Source organism: Hipposideros armiger, unplaced genomic scaffold (assembly GCF_001890085.2).
Source record: "Hipposideros armiger isolate ML-2016 unplaced genomic scaffold, ASM189008v1 scaffold_201, whole genome shotgun sequence".
Lineage (NCBI taxonomy): Eukaryota > Metazoa > Chordata > Mammalia > Chiroptera > Hipposideridae > Hipposideros > Hipposideros armiger.
Genome location: NW_017731551.1, coordinates 1,742,362 through 1,763,839, shown reverse-complemented (window position 1 = coordinate 1,763,839; position 21,478 = coordinate 1,742,362). Strand labels below are relative to the sequence as shown.

The 21,478-nt window shown below is 41.3% G+C and overlaps 1 protein-coding gene and 1 long non-coding RNA gene across 2 annotated transcripts in view; both read left to right on the top strand.

The window, feature by feature from the left end:
- Window positions 1–9,933, top strand: part of KIAA1549 (KIAA1549 ortholog) — a 127,324-nt gene extending 117,391 nt beyond the window's left edge. The window contains exons 17-18 of the mRNA XM_019653242.1: window positions 3,423–3,568; window positions 4,126–9,933. Of these exons, the coding sequence (XP_019508787.1) occupies window positions 3,423–3,568; window positions 4,126–4,380 (401 nt within the window). The 3' untranslated portion in view covers window positions 4,381–9,933. The remainder of the gene's footprint in view (window positions 1–3,422; window positions 3,569–4,125) is intronic.
- Window positions 9,934–11,133: 1,200 nt separating this feature from the next.
- On the top strand, window positions 11,134–21,138 carry LOC109388529 (uncharacterized). Its single transcript, XR_002125229.1, has 4 exons — window positions 11,134–11,438; window positions 12,019–12,165; window positions 12,484–12,551; window positions 20,863–21,138. It is a non-coding gene; the product is annotated as an uncharacterized LOC109388529 (long non-coding RNA).
- The last annotated feature ends 340 nt before the right edge of the window (window positions 21,139–21,478 follow it).

The window sequence follows — 21,478 nt, the reverse complement described above, 5'->3', positions numbered from 1 at the left end:
CACTTTTTTTTTTTTAGAAAAAGAGCTATAAACACCTGTTGTTTAACAATCTTACATGCTTTGTGTTTATCAGTTTTTGAGATCCATGTAAAGATTTGAGAGATTGAGGAGCCCCCAGAATTTTAGTAAATAAAAAAAGAATATTTTCTGAATTGAGTGTTCTCGATAATCACATCTAGATTAAGAATAAATAACATCTAGATTAAGAATAAATTTATTTTCAAAAAATGAGTTGAAAAGAAAATACATTTGTCTTAAAGTCTTCTGGGAGTTTTGTGTTAAAAATTAAACCAGAACAAATCCTCAAGTTCAGTAGCTGCATGGCGTTTATGCAGGACTTGTCCTGAGATCTTTGTAAATTCCCAGACTTTCAAATGCTGCTATACTTTACATTTGATTTCCCTAATTGATCCAACAGAAGTATAAGTGGACCAGCTAAGAGACCCCCCTGCAGACCCACAATGAGAGACACTGCTGGTAGTTACCAAGAGATATGGCAGTTGATTAGTCTGCCTCACCAGCTTACCTGAGATCCAATCTTGTACCCCAGATTACAAATTACTGTTTCGTGTCGTAAAATGTCCTCTCAGTAGTAGTTGGTATTATGAAGTGTATATTTGGGGATGTTGTTTAGTGTTCTAAAGCATTTATGTAGTTAAAGATCCTAAGCTCTTTCTGTTTCTTGTACAACTCTGCACTCTGAAAAATCTCGAAGTTCATTATCACGCCATCCTACTGCATGTTATTACAAGGGCTCAAACACTCTTATTTTCTCCATTCATATCTTCACCCTTCTTTTGAAGACTGAAGCTTTAATAAGAGGAGCTATTACATGTTAAAGAATGTAGTTTGTTATTTTTCTAACTTTCTGGAGAATATACACCTTTGTAATGTCATCAAGAAACTAGGCCAATTCCAGATTTGCAATAATTGGTGGATAATTATCCATTGTGGTCTCCTAAGCAGTTCTTGCATTTTGCATTGTCCGTCAGTTAACAAAAATAATATATCCTGAGATCCTGCAGGATTTCCCATGCTTTACAGGTGCTGTGCTTTGCAGTGAGCCTTGTTTCTTCCGCTAATTGTTGCATAGCACATATACCAAGCAAAATTCAAACATATTCATTTTTAATCTATAAGAATATAGAAATTATATGTATGAAACATTTGAAGAGGCAGATATTTTCTAATTTCTAATAATGAGATTAAATTGTGTCAAAATTTGTAATGGAAAAAATATTAAGGTGTACTAGAAGAGTTTCCTTTCTGATTATGTAAAATTATCAAACAAGCATATGTCTAAAAATGACCAAAAACAAAAGGAAAACAGTACTTAGGGAAGATTTACAGCAGACATGACCAAGAGGTATTTTTACTATAGAGGATGGCTCATATAAATTGATATATGGGCAAGCCTCAAAAGATAAATGGGCAAAAGGCAGGAAGAAAGAATTCACAAAAGAAATGTGTGTACACCGTATGAAAGTAAACATGAAAAATGCCCAGTTTTGAAAATGATTAAAGACATGCCCATTAAAACTATGATGAGGCACCATTTCAATCATGAAATTGATTTCATAATAAAATGGTATGGCGAAATTAGCATCCAGTTTCATCTGTACGGTGGGGATAATATCAGTACTTACCTCCTATGGTGGTTCTGATGATTAAAGAAAATAACATGTAAAGTGTTTTAAAATAGTGCCTGACACATCATAAACTATTAAAAAATATTAGTTGTCATTATTATTAGTACCATTATATTATTTCCGGTGTTGGTATAAATCATTAAATTAAGGAAAAAGCATCTTGGCAATGACTTAATGAGCTTTTGATTTGGTAATTTCCCTTCTGGGAATCGAGACTCTCCCTCCCCAAAGAAATCCAAAATATTGGAGAAAAACGGCACGTGCAGAGATGTTTATCAGCATTATTTCTAACAGCAAATAGTTGTAAGCTCCCTGAATACCCAGTAATAAGGGCATCAGTGAGTAAAGTATGCAGCTATTTAATACAAAGCGCTCGGAAAGAGCCAGAAAAAGGGAATTTAAGATTTCTGTGTTGCCTCTTATGCCTTCAGTACTTGACCTATTTTATTTCCTTTAATCCTTGAAATAACATCATGAGGTCTTTTTTTTTTTTAAAAAAATCCCATTTGAGAAGTGAGGCATCAAGGCTCAGCGGGAATGGTAGCCGGGTGCCCAAGGTAACGGGGCTTGTCAGGAGCTGGAATGCAAACCCAGGCTTGTTGGGCCTGATGCCCCATGTTGAATCATGGCGGATGCCTGCGTTGTTTTGTTAAGTGACAAAAGCAAGATGCAAAATCATATCTGAATTATGATTTTCACTACCACTAGGATTTTAACACAAAGATAATCTTGTTTCCCGATGCAGTTGTCTAAATCTTTGTAAGTGACGGAGAACCATGTGCTGCATTTATGTTCTTTGCAAGATTTGCTCAAACACTGTTGAGCATACAGTGCTAATGGTCCTAATAATTTTAATATTGTTAGGAATCTTCAGTAACTGACAAGTGTACCTGCTGAGTACGTTAACTCTGACAGGAACGTGGCAGGTTTTCTTCTGACCTTTCGTTTTTAGTTATCATTATATATCCAAATAAAACTGGAGCAGTTGTGTTTTTTTTAAATGTAGTCAGTTAAGGGAGGCTATTAATTAGACAACTGGAGGAGGAGAAGATGGAGATGACCACCTCTCTTACCTCTGAAATCTCTGAACCTTCGTAGGATCAGCCTGAGCATCACAGTTGGATTTGACGATCCTAGGAGCCTTTGGAAAGAAGTACAGTAAAACCTTGGATTGCGAGTAACGTGGTTTGCGAGTGTTCCACAAGATGAGCAAACATTTCTAATACATTTTAATGTGGTAAATGAGCGATGTCTTGCAATATGAGTAGCTTGTTTGCGGAATGAATTATGCTCGCAAACCAAGGTATCACTTGGTATTACAAGGTATTACAAAGATCACGTTTTTTTCCCCTCCTGCGAGTGTCAAAGGCACAAGCGGTAAGCAGCTAGGTTTTAGCTTCTTTGTGGCTCCAGGACCTTTCACTCCTTTCTGTTGCGTAAATAAGATCGTTCTTATTTGTAGCCTCTACGGGAATGAATGGAAGGACCTTTTGTTATTTTTTTTTTGTTCCCAGTCCTTTGATGTCTAGCCAGGAACATGAGCATATCACTATCAGTGTATTTTAAGGAAGTCAGAGCCCCTGAACCAAGAAGCTCACGGTCTGTTTTTCTTAGGAAATGTCATTCTCTGGAGAGAGAATTGGTGCCGTGTTTGAATGATGCTCATATCCCCGTCCCTACGGGACGGTGGGGGTCAGAACCAAAGGGCCTTACTGGGTAACCTCGCTCTCCTGCCAGTGTTGATGACCAGGCTGCTCCGCTGTGTTCCTTCAGGCTCCCAGATCCAGCACCTGACGCAGGTGGGCATTGTGAGCAGAATTGGGGCTCAGCCTGTGGAAATGGCACCAAGCAGAGGCGGCCAGTATGGAGGACCAGGCTGGCCTTCGTACGGGGAGGATGAGGCGGGCCGAAGAGAGGCCGTGAGTATCTGTTTTTGGGTCATGATGGAGAATTCAGACGTAATCCCTTAATTCAGCTGCTTCTGCTTTGAGGATCCCTTTTAAAAACCCATAGTTGGAGATTGTTGGCATTGAACTTTCGGAAAGAATATCATTTTTCTTGAGTCACATTTCAGACTTGAAGTCATGATATTTAAAAAAAAATAACTTTTTAAAAAATAATACAAGCAGCATTCATTACAGAAAATCTGGACAGCTGTCCCTGTCCCTTCCCATTCTCCCAGCGGGCCACACAGGGACTTGGCCAATGGGATCTTTCTTTCTGTCTATCTTTAAGCAAATATTTATTAGGCACCTGTTAAGCTCAAGGGTTTCTTTATTGGAGACCTCTCCTTGAATAATTTCGCCACAGTTAACTACTCTCCATTCCAGCCCTAGGGGGCCCTAATGGAGGGCTGAGTTGTTGGGTGGGAGATGGGTGGAGGGAATTCTGGGAGCAAGCCCGCTGCCAGTTTGAGTTTGATTTTTCCCTCCTGTTCTTACGTGGGAAGTACAGCAACATCTGCCATGTTTTTCAGACACACATGCTCGGACATCAAGAGTATTCTTCTTCACCGCTGTTCCAGGTGCCAAGGACTTCAGGCAGGGAGCCCTCGGCCCCTCCCGGGAACCTCCCGCACAGGGGGCTACAGGGCACCGGCCTGGCTTACACCACCAGCTCCACGGAAGACCTCCAGCCCGGCCACTCCTCAGCTTCGCTCATCAAAGCAATTCGCGAGGAGCTCCTCCGCCTCTCCCAGAAACAGACCGCCGTGCAGAACTTCCACAGCTGATCGGACCTCCCCTTGCACATTTGCCAAGTGTCCGCTTCCTGTGGAAGCAAGACTAAACGGAAGTCAACCGAGTGGGTGTTTGTAAGAGGACGAGCGTCTTCTGGGCCGGGCGCCCGTGGAAGGGAGCGAGTTGCAATTTTTAGAAGATGCCATAAGTCACGTGACAGCTCATGACGCTTTTAAATAAGTTGGCAATTTTGTGACCACTTGGGTCCAGTCACAATTTATGTACTTTTGGCCAAAAGCCGGCAGCATTTCATGGAAGGCAAACCACAAACCTAAGCCGACAAAAGGACTAAGTCAGTCTCCTTTTTTTAAGGCGAAAGATGAAAATGTAGAGATGGTACAGGGAGGAAGGGAACCCAGCCTTTCCCCGGGAAGATTGATTCAGGCTGGTTTGTACGATGAACCTGCTGCTTTTTCTGAGAAAAGAAATTTGAAGACATTTTATTAACAGCGTATTTCCTTCTTTTTCTCCATAGGAACTTATTTTAATAGTAATATTAACAACAAGAATACTAAGACTGTTCGGGAATTCAAAAAGCTACTAGTGAGAAACCAAATGATAGATTGTAGAGCCTGATGATTCCAAACAAAGCCATCATCTGCATCCTTTCCTCTTTCTTATGGTGCTACAGCTCCAGGGGCCCTTCATCTTTTATGTCTGTGAAATGCAACATTGGCTTTTTCGATGGAAGCAGGTGTTGAAGGTTTCATTTTGTTCTAGAAAGAAAAAAGAAAAACAAAACCTCCCCCGTTGGGGGTGGGTGGGAGGTGGAAAGCTTCGTATTTATTTGGTTATTCAAAATACATCTCAAAGGTTAGAGTTACTCTCTTCATTATATTTGCTGTTTGTTAATTGGACATCCCATTGCATATCGTCCTTACGGCCGGGCCTATGGAATGAGGCTTTTAGGAGGTCTTCACCAGTTCTTGCACTTTGCCCAGTGAGTGGTTCACAAATTATGTTTGAATGAGAAATCTTATGTGAGCAAAAACTGTGTTGAAACATTCCTAGGACCACCACATTGTGATTGGTGAATGCGGGAATAGTAATCGCATTCGCTGTGTGTTCAGGACATGGAACCGAGTTCTCGCCAGCCTCTCGCTGCTCAATTAAGAAATGTAAAGAAGAGCTTTGAGAACACAAGGGCAAGGAGAGGGTCGCTCCTAATTTCTGATTTTATTGTGCTCGAATTCTGCTGAGTGACTGTTAAAACCATCTGTGTGCTTTGGGCCTGACAGCGGGTACCATCTCCCTTAACGTTTACTCTCGAAGTCAACAATGCCCCACTTCCCAAAGTAGAGTGAGGGGTATAATAACAAGGGCCGTTCTGTTTTCTGGTACCTGAGCGACGCTCAGAAGAAAAACAGACTTAGATAAATTTCTACTATGAGTCCTTTTTTATTAGATCAACGAATACTTTAAAGAACAGAGGAACAGGCAGAATTTGGGGCTTTGACTAATCAAAATCTCTGTCACATTCGAAGAACCCCGAAACAGCTAAAAATAGATTTCTAAAGTGTAATTATCATCCCACAATCATGTTTCAGCATTTCTTTCGTTGAGCCTGTCGACAGCCTTACAATACAGGGAAAGGGGGTTCTGGGAAGTTAAAAGGCAGCCATTTTTCATCTGGACACCCCTGAAAGAGGAGGGAGGGGCTCGGGAGGAATAGCCTCAAGGATATTAAATTAAGGAAAGGGAACTCCTTTTCAGGCAGGTGTCACAGGCTGTAAGGGCATGGGAGAGATGACCCGCTTCTGGGTTTGATTTCTTACCTCTCAATCTTGGTTTAATACCCAGAGTGGAAGATCCTGTTTGTATGTCACTAAAAGATACCAGTTTTCCTGAATATGTTATTAAGAATTTGAGATATCCAAGCAGTCTTATGGACACCTTACCGTGAATTCGAGTCCTGTGACAGCAAGTGGACTCAGTGCAGGCCCCTCTTTCTCCCATTCTGCTCAGTGTGGTAAGTGTTTGCACTAAGAGTGTACCGAAAATGGTTACCACCTTTGTATGGTGCAGAAACGGGCCTCTGTGTTAAAGGGGGCTGCAATAGCGATTGTGATGCTTTTCCTATTAGCATAAAAGGATTCTACTGGTATTGTTCTTCTTAGAATTGATACACTTTTAAGCCGATGTCGAGACCAAAGAGACCATATCGTAAACCACCATGGTGTGTGGTGTGAGCAGCCCCGTGGCATCAGTGGCACTCTTGTGTTGGCCATAATGACACTCAGCTTGCCCTCGTTTTCTCTGCCCCATCACTTTTACCAATCACCAAACTCAGGACAGACTAGCTGTCATGGGGAGTGCCACACCAAATGGGTCTTCAGACACCCAGCTAATGGGATCAATTGAAAGGAAGGCCTTGTGTCCATCATGTGTGCTTTGGAGTGAGTGCCATTTCTTTAAAGCACTTGTAAAGTGAAACGTTAAGTTTTATTGTCTCTTCTTTTTTCCCCATTTTCAAAGCTCTAGTGGCCATAACACGAGCTATACATTTGAGTCAGAATTTTAGAGAGGATTGTTTGGAGAAATGATCGTTTTGCAGAGTCGACTTTGTCATGAACTCATGATGTCAGGTCGTTTCTGGGAGCCTCATTCTCTCCATCAGCCAAACAAGGACAGAGCTCCCCGGCCCACCTCCCGGGATTCCTCGTTGCGAGAATCAGATGTGATCATGTGCGCACATGTCCCCAAAGCACTGTGAAAATGTAAAATGTTGTCTGTATGATGATGCTAGATGGACGATCTGATAGGCTGTGATCTCTTCGTGAATGAGTTCACACGGAGGTAACCAGAGCAAAACTAAAGGCTCCGTGTGACTCCTCGCTCTTTCTCTCTCCCATTGGGCTTTACAGTCACTTCCTTCTCCATTAACTTTGAAACGGCATTTCACTGAAATCTTTCTGCTCCTGATTTTCTGCTGTTTCTGGCCCCACATATGTCAAACATAAACACTGCCTTCTGAAATCTTAGAATCTAAGTCAGGTAGCACTGACAGACATAAATGCCCATCTATAATAGGTACACATAAATAACTTGGTTTAAACACCAGTAGGATGTGTTGAAAGTACACACATGCATTAGGTACTCAGAAGAAGTGGAAATTGCACATTTGGAAACAGGATCTTGGGGAGAAGTCAACCAACCAGGAGCCACTTGAATGAAGGCAGAGGAACTGACCTGGCAAATGGTGAGATGGCGTGGGAAGAGAGCCTGGGAAGGATGTAGAAAGCGGGTGAAGCTGTTGTTGAAAAGGAACTTGATCCTGATCTGATATATGGGGACAAAATTCCTAACCGCGCTGTGTAGGGAGTTTTATAAGAGGAGGAAGTGGTGCTGTGAGTACGTTTGCAGTAATACAGCAAGGAAATGACCAGGCCTGTGCAGAAGGTCTATGGAGGAAGAGATCCATTCTGGAGGGAAGGGGAGAGTAGCAAGAACTGCTGAAGGACCAAATGTATGAAAATAGTGGTAAGCATCCATCTGCTCCATGGCTTAGAGCAGATCTCAGTGGTCAGCCATTGAACCCTTTGCGGGACATTGTGGGTTATAAATACATACATTTGACTTCTCTACAGCTACCGACACGTTTTCCTCCAAATGTTATTTCATTTCAGAGTGTGTTTTGATTGGGGGGGGGGAAGGGGTCCATGGCTTTTGAGCAGTAGATTAAGTAGTGGGTGTTTGCCAACCAGACTTTTCAGGGCCCGAGGCCGGTGATGCAAAGCCCCGTTGAAGAAGGTTTGCCTGAAGGCTTTGGGCCGAAACAAGTGATTCTGTGCTTGATGAGCCTCCTGTTTAACTGTGTGTCTGGGTAGGTGTTCACTGCATTTGCACAGCTTCTTAGTGCTCCGGTGACCAAGCCAATCACGGGGACACTGATTTGCATTTGCCGTAATTCACAAGTTAATCATTACCTGAACCTCTCTGTCCCCTTCATGCCAGATTCTTAGACATGAATGAATTCGTTGGTTGGAAGGAAAGCTGGTTAAGATTCTGGGTTGGGGGAGGGGGGAAGGGGGCTCCAGTCTTAACTACCACACAGACTTCAGCTCTAGTTGAGTTTTAGCCATTTCATTTCTACCTCCAGAAGAAGTCTCCAAAGCCAGCCTCCAGGACCCACATTTGTCCCAGACAGGAGCATGAGGAAGTCCACTTCTATACCTGCAAACAGACCATTGACTACAAAACACATTTTTGTGGGATGGTGACTTGAACTTCGTTGCTACATGTAATGCAACACATTAACAGATATTCTTGTCACAGGTGAGAGGGGTTTCTGTGAGCAACTGCTGTAACGTACTCATACAATGTAATAGGCTTACACTTAATACCTAGTGAACAAAGAGTGTGTATGTACATTTCAGGTTTCTTTTGCTATGTTTGGAAGTGATTTTCAGTGTTTAAACTAGGACTCCATTTTCTAGTATTAAAAAGACTTGAAAACCGAGACCTCACGGTACGATCCTACTTCCATGCTTGTGTGTGTAATGGTACACTTGAGAATTTATCTTAAGAACACACAGCAGCATTGACAATTAGGGAAAGAATATTTAAATGCCTTTGGAAACATGACACAAAGTTAGGAACCAGCAAGCAAGTGGAGAAGGAATGAATGTCTTAATCTGAGTCCAAATTATTATAGTTTCCCACAGGGTAGGTAATTATGCAGACGCCTTGCTTTTCCCCTTCTGCCTCCAGGTTTTTCTGCTCTGGGGCCACTTCACATTTACAGGAAGTATGAATTGGTAGAAGGAACAGAGATAAAAATTTAAGCGATTCAGGTCTTGTGGTCCCTGATTCCATGGAACCATTTTGGACAACTTGGAGCATTGTGAATAGTGTCTTCTCACGCCCACCAGACTTCATGCCTTCGTAACTTGACTCCCTAAGTGTGCAAGTTAGGAATAGCACAGGGCCACATTCAAGCCAGACACCCTGTACTGTTCCTCCTGCAGATATTGGGAAAGAAGGAGGCACTAGAGGAATGGGAGCTCCACCAATCAACTCAGTGGCTCTAAGCACCAGAGCGCCTATTTCAGAAGAGGGGCGTAGACTTACCTTTGCTTTTCTCCAGGGCATCAGCGAGGGAGCATGGAGAGTGAGCTAGCCTTACCCTTACAGGAAAGGTTGCTTAGCAGACCCACTCTGGATGCCCCCTTGTCCCTTCCTGCTCTGTCAGGGTCCATGTTCTTCTGACTCTTCCCACACTCTCATTCCTAGATTATGAGTGTTAATGTACGAAAATGCGCAGAGGCCACGTGTGGCTTCAGTACTGCAACTTGAACTTGACAATCATGGTTTGCTGGTCTCAAACGGGCACTTAAATTTCGGTATGGGTATATGATTTAGTAATCGAATCCTCCCTCCTGTTTGTCGGTTATGTTTCTACCCTTCAATTAGCTGCACTGTTTTCTAATGTGCTGTAGAGTTTTTGAAATAATTTATGCAAGTGTTTGGTTTCCATGTTTACAATTTATACAGCTTTCCTAGCATTTTAAATGGAAATGTCAATAAATGCTATGAATTGGTGTCAAGTGACATTTTCTGGTTATTTACTTTGCAACGTGAGAGTTTTCTCATTTGTAAAATGTGAAAGTTGAATGAGATGAATTTTTTTTTTCGGTCTGTAATGTTTGTGTCCCTGGTGAGAAAACTCAGTACTTGGATTTTTCCAAGGAACGATGTTGAAAGTAGTCTATTCAATATGTGGAATTTGCAGAACGGTTTCACTCACTGGCTAGTGTCACTCCCTTCTACTCACTGTTTTGCTTTACTGCTATCCGCTAAATCAAATCGATGCTTCCACTAAGAGCAGATGCATTTTGGAATTAAAAGATTAGGACTCTACAGCCTAGAAAGATAAATGAGAAGATCAAAGTCTGTACAATCTGTAAAGGTTATAGGATAAACCTGGAGTTGTTTACGAAACCTAAGAATATAAGAACCTCTTGAAAAGGAATTGAAACGCAGTGGACCATAACAAAATGAAATGTGAAAACCTGGATAGGATCCTGGAGCTACAAACAAGGTAATCAGTGGGAAAATGGTGAAATGCAAATAAAGTCTCTAGTGTAATTGACAGTATTGTTCAAAGGTTAATGTATTGGTTTTGCTAACTGTGCTATTGATTACTTGACTTGAATAGTAGGGGAAACTATACAAAAGGTATACAGAAACACACAATGTTATTTTTGCAGTTTTTCTCTAAATCTAAAGTTACTTAAAAATGTAAAAACTACCAGTTTTTAAATGAATAATTTTTAATACGCGTATAATTTTTTAATTAATCCGGTACAGATAAAGGCTCCTCTGCAGAGGCTAATATGAGCCTGCCCTGGGTACCCATAACCTGTAGTAGAACCTGCTATACTTCTCAGGGCAGCCAGTTCCTGCTGAAGTTGTAACCACAGTTAACAATTGTTAAGTCTCAGCAGAAAATAAGCCTTTATGAAGGAGAGTTCAGGGCCAAGGATCAACCAAAAGGGAATGTGAACCTAAAATTTAGAGAAAATAGACCACGATGAAACAGACCCTTAAAGAATGTTTCAAGTGTTTAAAGAGGTAAACAAACAAACAAAACACTAGTAGACAACAGAAAAGGATATTAGGAAAGTTTAAGCACATTTGACAAAACCAAAAATTCTTGAAGGAAAAATAAAGAAATTGAAAAACATACATATACACGTACAATGCTCAGATAGTCCAATATATTGGACATAGCTGAAGAAGTAATTATTGTGACAGTTTTAATATATCTTTATATTATGTTTTAATAAATGCAGTTTAGATTAAACACGAAAACACAATGTAGACTAACTGTACAACTCATTCCCCTAAGACATCTTGTATGCCCTGACTGTAAACAGGTTCAAAGTGGTAGAAGAACAGGGAGTGACTAGAAGCAGCTAAGGTCAGGCTGGTCCCATGCCCTGAGCCTGAACCCTGAGTTGACATGATAATGAATTTAAACCCTAATTGACATAATTGGACAACCCTCTTTCGCCTCTTCCATGTGGCACCTGCCAAAGCACAGCTTAAGGTAAGAAGAAAATAAGAACCAATAGGAAATAAGAAGAAAAATCTTTTGTTCCAGTGTCTGAATGAGATAAATTAAGTTAATGAAATGTTTCCATTATTGAAATGTTTCCAGTGATTGTTGGACTGTGCACTGTTTATCTTATAACTTGCTTCCTCTAAAGTTCTCCCACACTTTCCATGCTGCGCCCTTCTGTGGACTAAGTGGGGGTGGTGTGTCTTTGATTTCTCTGGTGTTGCAGACTTGAAAAATTACAGCCGCACATCTAGGGAACCCACATTTGTACAGGTAAACGATTCGTTGTACTCGTGCCAAAGGATAGCATTACAGAAGAGTAAAACGCATGGTTGGTTATATGAGTCTAAGGACCTTGAAAATACGCATTAGTGTAAGTACTTAAGATTTTGATTCTGTGATGTGATGATATACCTCCACAATCAGTGGTTGCTTTCAGCGTTTTAAAATTCTCAGATTCTTCTAAAGGAAACATTAGTACGAAGGGTTTAAAAAAAAATGGCTTGAAAGCTAAAATGGGGTTGGCCGCATTTCAGTACAAATGAATGTTCATCTTTTTTTCCAACAGTAGCTCTGCACTGTGGCTGCCTTGAAAGAGCAGCAGGGATGTTCTGTTTTTAGCAGAACCCAGAAGTAGTTCTTCCCCTCTGATCCCCCTAAAGCTCTAAGTGCAAGACGAGAGGAACCACCACCTGGATTTCAAGTCCAAGAACCAGTATGTGTTTGGATCACTTTTATGTTTCCCTGATACCATTCTTTTTGGATTCCTTGTGAGATAGATGATTCCTTGTGAGATAGATGTGATATACAAACTAGAAGTAAGGTTAGAACAAAAACACCTAATTAGCTGAATTTAAATCACAACATCTTATTACTATGTGTAGCCTATGAACCCTACCTTTTTTGCTCTACCTTTCCTGGTCAAAATGCAGATTAGCAAGAAAGAAAGAAAACCACTGTAACTCCATCAGTGACACTGCAATCAAACTTTTTGTAAGTTTTGGTCTCTCTCTCTCTCTTTTTTTTTTTTTAGATAAATAGCCAATTTAATCTTGTTTGGTGACCAGGACTCATGAGGATGATTTGCTTTCTAATCTTACAGTAAGCTATTGATTTGGATTTAAAACATACAAGGGTGGGGGTTGTGGGGTGGAGACTAGGAGGAGGGCCAAAGGTTTGGAACTGGTGTGGGATGTAATCTGGAAAGACGGATTGACAGCATTTTTTAACTGCTGGAGGAAAATGGCACCGTGACCTTAAGAACCCACCCCTTGGTGCTGAATTCTGTACTCTAGTGGGGGGCACTGCGCAGTTGACCTCCGGACACATTTCATGGAAGTTTGCAGGGCCTTCCCAGTGTTTGTAGCTGGATCGAAGACTGCATGGCTAGGCAGGCCTGGTCCAGAAAGCGATATTCTATTTCTAATCTTTGGCTTTCACACTAGGTAATTTAGAGGCTTTGACACACAAACTGCCTTGGAGGGACCCTTGTGAAATGTGTCTGCCTTGATATATTTTTCTTGAGTGTGGGGCTTTCCTTAACTGGCTAACTAGGCATACATGTCAATTCTTCATAATGCATTTCCTGCCTAGGCTGGTCCCCCTTTTCCTCCCCCTACACTGACCACACAGGATGAACCAGGAGTAGCATCTCCCCTATTTCTGCAGGGTCAAAAGTATGCTGTGGCCTATGACAAAGCCCCCTGTTCCCAAGTCCCTTTCCAGAAAATTCAGGTTTTACCCTCTGAGGTTACTGGCCCCTGGATTACACAAGGTAATGTTGGAATACTCTTCACATCACTGGGTTCAGACTTACTGAATTCTTAGATGCTGCAAAATTTAGAAGGATGGTATTGTGATGGGTGGCTGTCAGAATTCAAAATGATATTGACAGGCTAAAACACAGGCCCAAAACACCAACATTTCCTTTATTCCTACTAAATTGAAAGTCCTAGGTTTAAAAAAACCTTTAATAGGCATATGGGATGGGAGATGCATATGGTCTAACAGGGCTTTCTACAAAGAGATTTGAGCATGGTAACTGATCTGTCAGGGATTATTACGAGCGCTGGGGATACTGGAAAAATCAGCACAGCCTTAGGCACTATCAACAGAAACATATTGCCCCAGTGAGGGGATGTAAGAATTTGTCTCCTCTGTTGGTTGGTTGAAGAATACAGATGCCACATTTTGAAAGGAATGTTTATGAATTGGATGGAGAGACTGGGAAGGAGAATGGCAGGACTGGAAACCAAGTCATTTCAGAAAGAAATAAAAAAACTAGGTGTCCACCCTGAGGAGTGAAGGCTTGTAGGAGACAGAGCTATCTTGAAATATCCGAAATGTTATGAGAAAGGGGATTGATTGATGTGCTTTATGGAATTCTGGAAGACTGAACTAATGCCTCTAATTAGACCGAACTAATAGACAGCAGGTCTTGGTCCAGTTAAAAGAACAGTTATCTCGGGCCAGCCAAGTGGTGCGTTGATTAAGAGTTGGCCTGGGATGCCAGCTGTGAGCAGCAGGGCTCCAGTTCGGATCCCACATGAGGGCCAGTGATGCTGCGCCCTCTACAGCTAAGGTGGTGAGCAGCAGCTCGACCTGGAGCTGGGCCGCTGTGAGTCACCAGCGACGGCGTAGGCTGCAGCCCCTGCTGCAGTGGGCTGCCATAAGCTACCGTGAGTAACTGGCAGCCAGTGTGAGCTGCGAAGAGCGGCCGTGAGTGGCCGTCCAGTGGCTGGTGACCGATCTGCCTCACCTGGAAAGAGCGCAACAATAATACCAACATGGGCCAGTGAAGTGACGTCCTCTACAACTAGACTGAAGAACAAAAGGACAGCAACTTGTCTGTTCCCCTTCCCCGATTCCCCAATAAAATCTTAAAAAAAAAACCCAACAAAACCCAGTTATCTCAGTAGGTAAACACAGAAAAAGCCATTCTCTAGAAGTCTTTCCCATCAGTCTCTATTAAGGACCTCCCTCCCATGACACTACCCTTGTTCCTCACCTGTCCTTCAACAGAAGGACTGCATGTCTGGGCCTTGAGGCCTCCCAGCCCACCTGGTCCTTTTCCAAGACGTATGGACCAATGAGGTGGAAGCTTAAACCTAGATGGATGTGACAGCAAAACCAGCTCAGGCTCTCTCCAGAGTCAGGGTGATGGGGACATACTCCATCACCCAACTCCATCATGTTTAATTATGTCATAAAACTAAAGGAGAAAAAGATACTTTTTAGTATGTCTTGGAAAAGTAGATAGAAATAAAGTTGAATGGTTTATAAATATAAATGGCTTATTAAAAACGACTATAATTAGAACATGGTATATTACTTGTACCTAAAAGCAAACAATCTCAATTTCAGTGTTGAGACTCTCATGGGACAGCAATTAAACTCACCACTGTACAAGATTGTATGGTAATACTACTGATATAGGAATGCATTCATTAAACAACTATTCAGTACAAGCTATGTGATAGGTACTGTTGTCAGCACTGGGAATTTAGGATACACCGGGGAGTAAGACAGATTCCCTGCTCCAGTCTGGAGGCTGTAGATAAACAACATGGAGGCCCTTGGGACCTGGACAAGAGCGGTCTCAGTGAAATGCTGGAGCAAGAGACCAGTGTGGCGGGGGAACAAAGGAGGGCTAAGATGTGGGAATGAAGAGAACGGCAAATTTAGACCACTCTTTTCAGACATTTTGCTGAGAAGGGAGGCAGAGAAGGTGGTAACTGCGAGGTAGGGATGCAGGGTAAGTGACATAGGGTTGCCAAATAAAATACAGGGAACCCAATTTGAATTTCAGGTAGACCAGGAATACTTTTTTGTTTTTTTAGTTTAAATATGTCCTAAATAGTGCATGGGACACACACTAAAATATTATTTTAGTTTATGTGACATTTGTGTTTATGTGACATTCAAATTTACCTAGGTGTCTGTATTTTTATTTGCTAACTGGGAACCTTAAAACAACAGGTATCAGATGTGTTGTGTGCTGATGGGGATGACCCGTGGCGTGGGGGAGGTTATTACTGATAAGACAGAGAAGGAAGTGAGAGGGACTGAGATTGAGTGCATAATGGGCAAACTGGCCTTCGGAGGAACAGGGATATTATCCCACTGTGCGAAGGAGGGAAAACAATGCATTCAGGTTATTCTGTAGATAAGCAAAAACCGACAACCTTTTTGGTTCTGAGAAAAATAATTTCAAGTAAATATTTCTTTGCCATTTCTTTAGATTTATAAGCTCAGGGATTTTTTTTTAATAGGTAGCAAAACATGAATTCCCAGTAAATTGTCTAATTTTGTGGTTGTTTAAAAATGAACTCTGCTCCATTTTCCATGGCGACTGAGATCCATTCAGATCAATACTGTCTGTTATTTGGGGTCACAACACGACTGAGTCACACGGTGGTATTTACTCTTTTAAATTTGTTAAGGTGTGCTTTATGGGCCAGAATGTGGTCTGTGTTGGTGAATGTTGCATGTGAGCTTGAGAAGAATGTGTAATCTGCTGTTGTTGGATGAAGTAGTCTATAGATGTCAATTAGATCCAGTTGATTGATGGTGCTGTTCAGTTCAACTAGGCCCTTACTGATTTTCTGCCTGCCAGGTCTATCAGTTACTGATAGAGACGTGTTCAAGTCTTCACATGTAATAGTGGATCCATCTGTTTCTCCTTGGAGTTCTATCAGTATTTGCCTTACATTTTGTTAAAAGTATATGCATTAAGGAGTGTCATGAATTCTTGGGAATCTGGCCTCTTTATCATGTTGTAATGCTTCTCTTTATCACTAATAGATTTCCTTGCTCTGAAGTCTGCTGTGTCTAAAATTAATACAGCTTCTCCAGCTTTCTTTTGATTAGCATTAGCATGGTATATCTTCTCCATTCCTTTACCTTAAATCTATCTTTGTCTTTATAGTTAGAGTGGGTTTCTTGTAGACAATGTATAGTTGGGTCTTATTGTTTTTTTAATCTATTCTGATAGCCTCTGTCTTTTAGTTGGTGTATTTAGATCATTCACATTTAAAGTGATTATTGATATGGTTGGATTAATGTCTGCCATCTTTCCTGCTGTTTTCATTCATTGACCTTGTTCTTTGTTTCTGGGTTTTTTGGGGTTTTTTTTGTGGTTTTCTTTTTAGTCCTTTTCTAGCTTTTTGAGTATTTATATTCCATTTTCTCTCCTCTCTTAGTATATCAATTTTACTTCAATTTTTGCTTTTTAAGCAAGTGCCATGGAGTTTGCAATATACATTTACGCTAATCCAACTCCATTTGCAAATAGCACTATACTGCTTTACAGGTAGTACAAGTACCTTATAACAGAGGTCCAAGCTCGTTACTTGATGGACTGAAATCTGGAAAATATATTGGTGCTTAATTCACAGTTAAACACATATACACATGTGCCACCCAGACATACACAATCCGCTATAGTGTTGCCCAAGGTTACTTACTATGCAACTTACTCAACAACCCTCCACATTTTGGCAAAATCCTTGCCCGGCTTTTCCCTGTGTACTCGTATGTATTTTATTTTGCTTAGTTGAGGGACATAGTATATACACAATTTTCTATCCTGTCTTCATTAGCATTGTCATAAACATTGTCTCATGTCATTAAAGACTCATTTTTATCCATCGTTTTATGTCTATGTATACATATTTTTTCCAAATTCTTGTGTAATTTATCATTTTAAAAAAAATCTTATAGCTTCCGTGTATCTGAGTTTATTTCTTTACTAAAAACATTTTTTCCTTTACTAATTTGATTACATTTGTTTCTCTAAAACATTTTGTGGTGGGCACTCTGGTTCCCTTAACATTTCAACAAAGGAATTGCTGATTCCTTCACCATTCTTGTCTAAATATGAAATGTGTAATTAGTTCTGGGGGTAGAAGTTGGATATCAGGGTGTCAGCTTTGTAGGGTGAGGCCCTTTTCTGGGTTGCAGGTTTCTCATTGTATCCTCACATGGCAGAAGGGGCTGTATATGTTTTCTGCATAATTTAACCATTCCTCAATGTTAAGCATTTGGTTGTTTCTAATGTTTTGCTGTTATAAATAATGGCATCTAAATACCTTTGTGTATAAATTGTCTAGTTTTCAGATTATTTCCATATAATAAATTTCTAGAGTTGAAATTCCTGAGGCAGATGGCCAGAATACATTTAAAGGGTCTTATTTCATAGTCTCAATTATTTTTCAGAAACCTGGGCCAATTTATGTCACCAGTATCCATTTTCAGAATACATCTCATACCGTCACCAGCATTGAGTGATAGAGCTATATTTATATATTTTTAAAATATAATTTGACAAAAGTTTCCACGTAATTTTTACAGTTATCATTTTACATCTATGTACTACCCCATAGTAATATTGTCTTACCATTACCTTGTCCTTTGATATTTAGGGTTCTTTTTCCAATATGATACATTATCTAGAATAGCAAAGTATAAAAAACTATTGTTTTTCCAGACTATTTCCTAGCTTTTTTTTCTTTGAATTATTTTTTTATTAGGCAAATTATCAGTAATAGGTCATAAGATGGGGATGTTTTCTTTGGCATACATGGATCTTAAGGGGCTCTCATAGTGTTAACATTATTTATTGGAAGTCATCAGGCAAAACAGGTCATTGTTGATGTGTGGTTAATTTGTGTGTGTGTGTGTGTGTGTGTGTGTGTGTGTGAGAGAGAGAGAGAGAGAGAGAGAGAGAGAGAGAGAGAGAGAGAGAGAGAAAGAGAAAGAAGAGGGGGAGCGAGGAAGATGGAAATCATTGGTCTCTAAGGTCCCTTCCAACTCAGATTCTTTGACTTAGCATATTGTCCCAGTATCCCAGACAACCTTGCTGGTAAAGATTTAAAGCAGAGAATTTTCAGCCTGGAAAGGATCCTTTTTTTTTTCTTTTAAATCGAGCTGAGCTACTTATTCTCATGTGACTTTGGCCAACTCACATTATCTCTTTGGGTTACGCTGGACCCCACAGTGCACCTAAAAATAATTTATGTAAATCACAGTAAATGTTAAGCTAAACATTTCTGGGTAGAATTTTTTTTTAACGTTATTACCCTTAGACCATGGTGGAGATCTGATGTGCCTTACGTGCCAGTTCCTCCCATCCCACAGATCTTACTCACCTGGCTCCTTGCCACCCTCACCCCCACCCCCAGGACTCTTCACAGGGAATCGCCCTTGGGAAGGTGGGAGGCGAGAGGTTTGTTTGTTCCCATGGAGCTGGCTGCCTTCCACACTTGATCCTGAAATGGGCAGGGCGTCCTGGGAGATTATGGGAGGTTCCAGTTTTTCCACTGGTAAAAATGAACTCTTGCAGTGGGATATCAATTCTGTGAAAGTTATTTTACAATAGTAAAAATGTTTTTTAACATTTTTAAATGGTTAAAAACTCCCTTCCTCCCTGGCATCTGCATTCTAGTGTTTTGTAGAGTAACAGTGGCCTGAAATACCCTCAGTATAAGCCTTGTGGGTCATGTCTGAGGTTTTCTCACCATCTCAGCATGGAACATGGTTGTCATTCAGCACCATAACCCACTCGATTGTATGTTCTTGCTGCTAGGACAGACTTTCAGGACGGACCAGCAGCATCTACATTATGGTTCATTTCTGGGAAAACACTGGTCTCACTCATATTCTAAAAAAGTCAATTGCAGAGTTGCTCTCTTGAACAAAACAGTTTCTCCATATTTCTCCAAACCTGGCATGATCCTGGCATACCTAATGGTGAAAAATCTGTCCTGGACCCAGGAATATAGTAACATGAAAGTACATTTTATTTTCTTAATTCAGATAAAATGCACACTTGACTAAAATTTTATTTATAGCCATTTAAAAACTCACATGAAAAGAAAAATGCTAACTTGGATACAAATCAATAGCCATGCTGTTTTCAGATTCAAAATAAAATTGAATTCCGTAAATCGAATTCAATAGCTAACAGTGGGATGCTGTGTATATTATTCTTGGGTGAGGCACGGACATGACTGATATCTATCCTGGAACAGGAAGATAGGAAGAAACAATGAAAAGTCAATTTCAATTTCTGGGACAATTGAATGAAAATTTAAAAGCAGGTTATTCCATAATACTTAGTTTAATTAATGTGCTTCTTTTGTGATCAGCATTACTGCCTCTGGCACTCTTTCCCAGAGAAATACGTTCACAGGCCCACAGAGGGAACATGTGAGGATTTTTGTGGCAGGGTGACATGGAAGTGGGGCCTGGATCCCTTCTAGGAATGCGTCTCCAAGATAATGGAGAAGTGAACCGTGGTGCCCACATGTTGGGATTCTGTGCAGCAGCTAGAAGCTCTGGACATATGGACATAGTAGAGTAAATAGATCTTAACCACATTGCTATTGAATGAACAAAATCAGAGGCAGGAGCAAATATAGTTTATGTAAATTCAAAACACTTAAATTATAATAACTCTTCACTTGCAAGAGCACATAGCAGGACCCACCCTCCCTAGGGGCTGGGGGCGGGAGAATGAGAGAGAGGAATGGGGGTAAAAGTGAATAAAGAGTAAAATGAGAGGGACCCTGCGAGACCAATAATGACAGAGTGACAAAAACTGAGAGCTGTGATGAACTATACCCTCTGCATAGATGTCCAGGTAAGTGGGGGTAAGAACAGGCTATGGTTTTTGACAAATGGATGATGGCACGTATCCGCCATTATTGTATCGCACAGAATAGTTTTCCTGCCCTAAATATCCTCTGTGCTCTGCCTGTTCATCCCTTCCTCTTCACAACCATTTGATAGTTTTACTGTCTCCATAGTTTTGCCTTTTCTAGAATGTCATAGAGCTGGAATCCTACAGTATGTAGCCTTTTCAGATTGGCTTCTTTAGCAGTAATATTTATTTAATGTTCCTCCGTCTCTTTTCATGGCTTGAGAGCTTGTCAGTTCATTTTCAAAAGAATATTTGACTCAAAAATTTTCCACAGTGTAATTCAATTCCCTGGACTTCGTGTATTGCTTATACGTGTATTGCTTTTGTATAACAATACACAACTTGGGAAAGAATCCACTTGCTCAGCCAGTGAACATAGATACTTGCTTACCTTTATAGGACCATTTTGGCTCCTATTCCTTCTTGATAGAAATAAACATGTCATAAGAGAAATATGATAATTGCATTTTGGAACCTGCCTCCCTAGTGGGGAAGAGGAATGTAAGTCTGCGTTTGCGGTCCGTCAGACTGTGTTGCCATCTGCGCTGTGCTCCCTTCTTCAGTGGCGCTTTACCGGTCTTGCCACGATTGATTATTGTTTCCAAGAAACAATGCATTTGAAATACACTAGGTAGCAAGTGTGCTTTGTACCAGACAAACCCTTAATGGAAGCCAAGTGTGACATCTTATGTGTCGTTTCTTTTTTCTTAGGTTTTAGCGGCCCTTAGGACAGACACTTCCATGCAAATTTCAAAAGGTGCCAATTCCTCAAGGAAAACTGAGTGAGTTATGAACAACAACCTGAGCTACCCCAGAAGGGCTTTTGCCATCCCAGTGGGCAGCGAGCGGCCTTAGCTCCCTACCCCTCACCTGCTCTCCTATTCCTATGTACCCTAGATCCCAGGATGCCCTTGTGGGCCTCTCAAACATGCCATGTCCTCTCCCAGGCCATCTAGAGTCAGGCAGTGGTGGATTCTGCCTTATAGGGAGCGGCTGGGGAGGAAAGTGTGTGTGTGCGAGCGCTCCCCTGGTGTGTGCACAGCCTCGTGGGCAGTGTGGGTTGATTCAAGAATCAGAAGGGGGTTTCCCGCCGCCCCAGGGCTTGCAGGAGAGGCCGGAAGGGCTGCATCCCCCTCCCCCTGCTGTCCCCAGCTCTCACACAGGTAAGTCTGGATGGGAACCGTGCCTTTGTCTGGTGCACAGAATGTGTGTGACTCTGGGGCTGGCATCCATCACCTCTCGTTGCATCTCCCAGGACAAGGTCTGCACCCTCTGACCTGTTCTTGTGCGGGCAGTGTGTGATGTGGGACAGGAGAGCCATGATGGG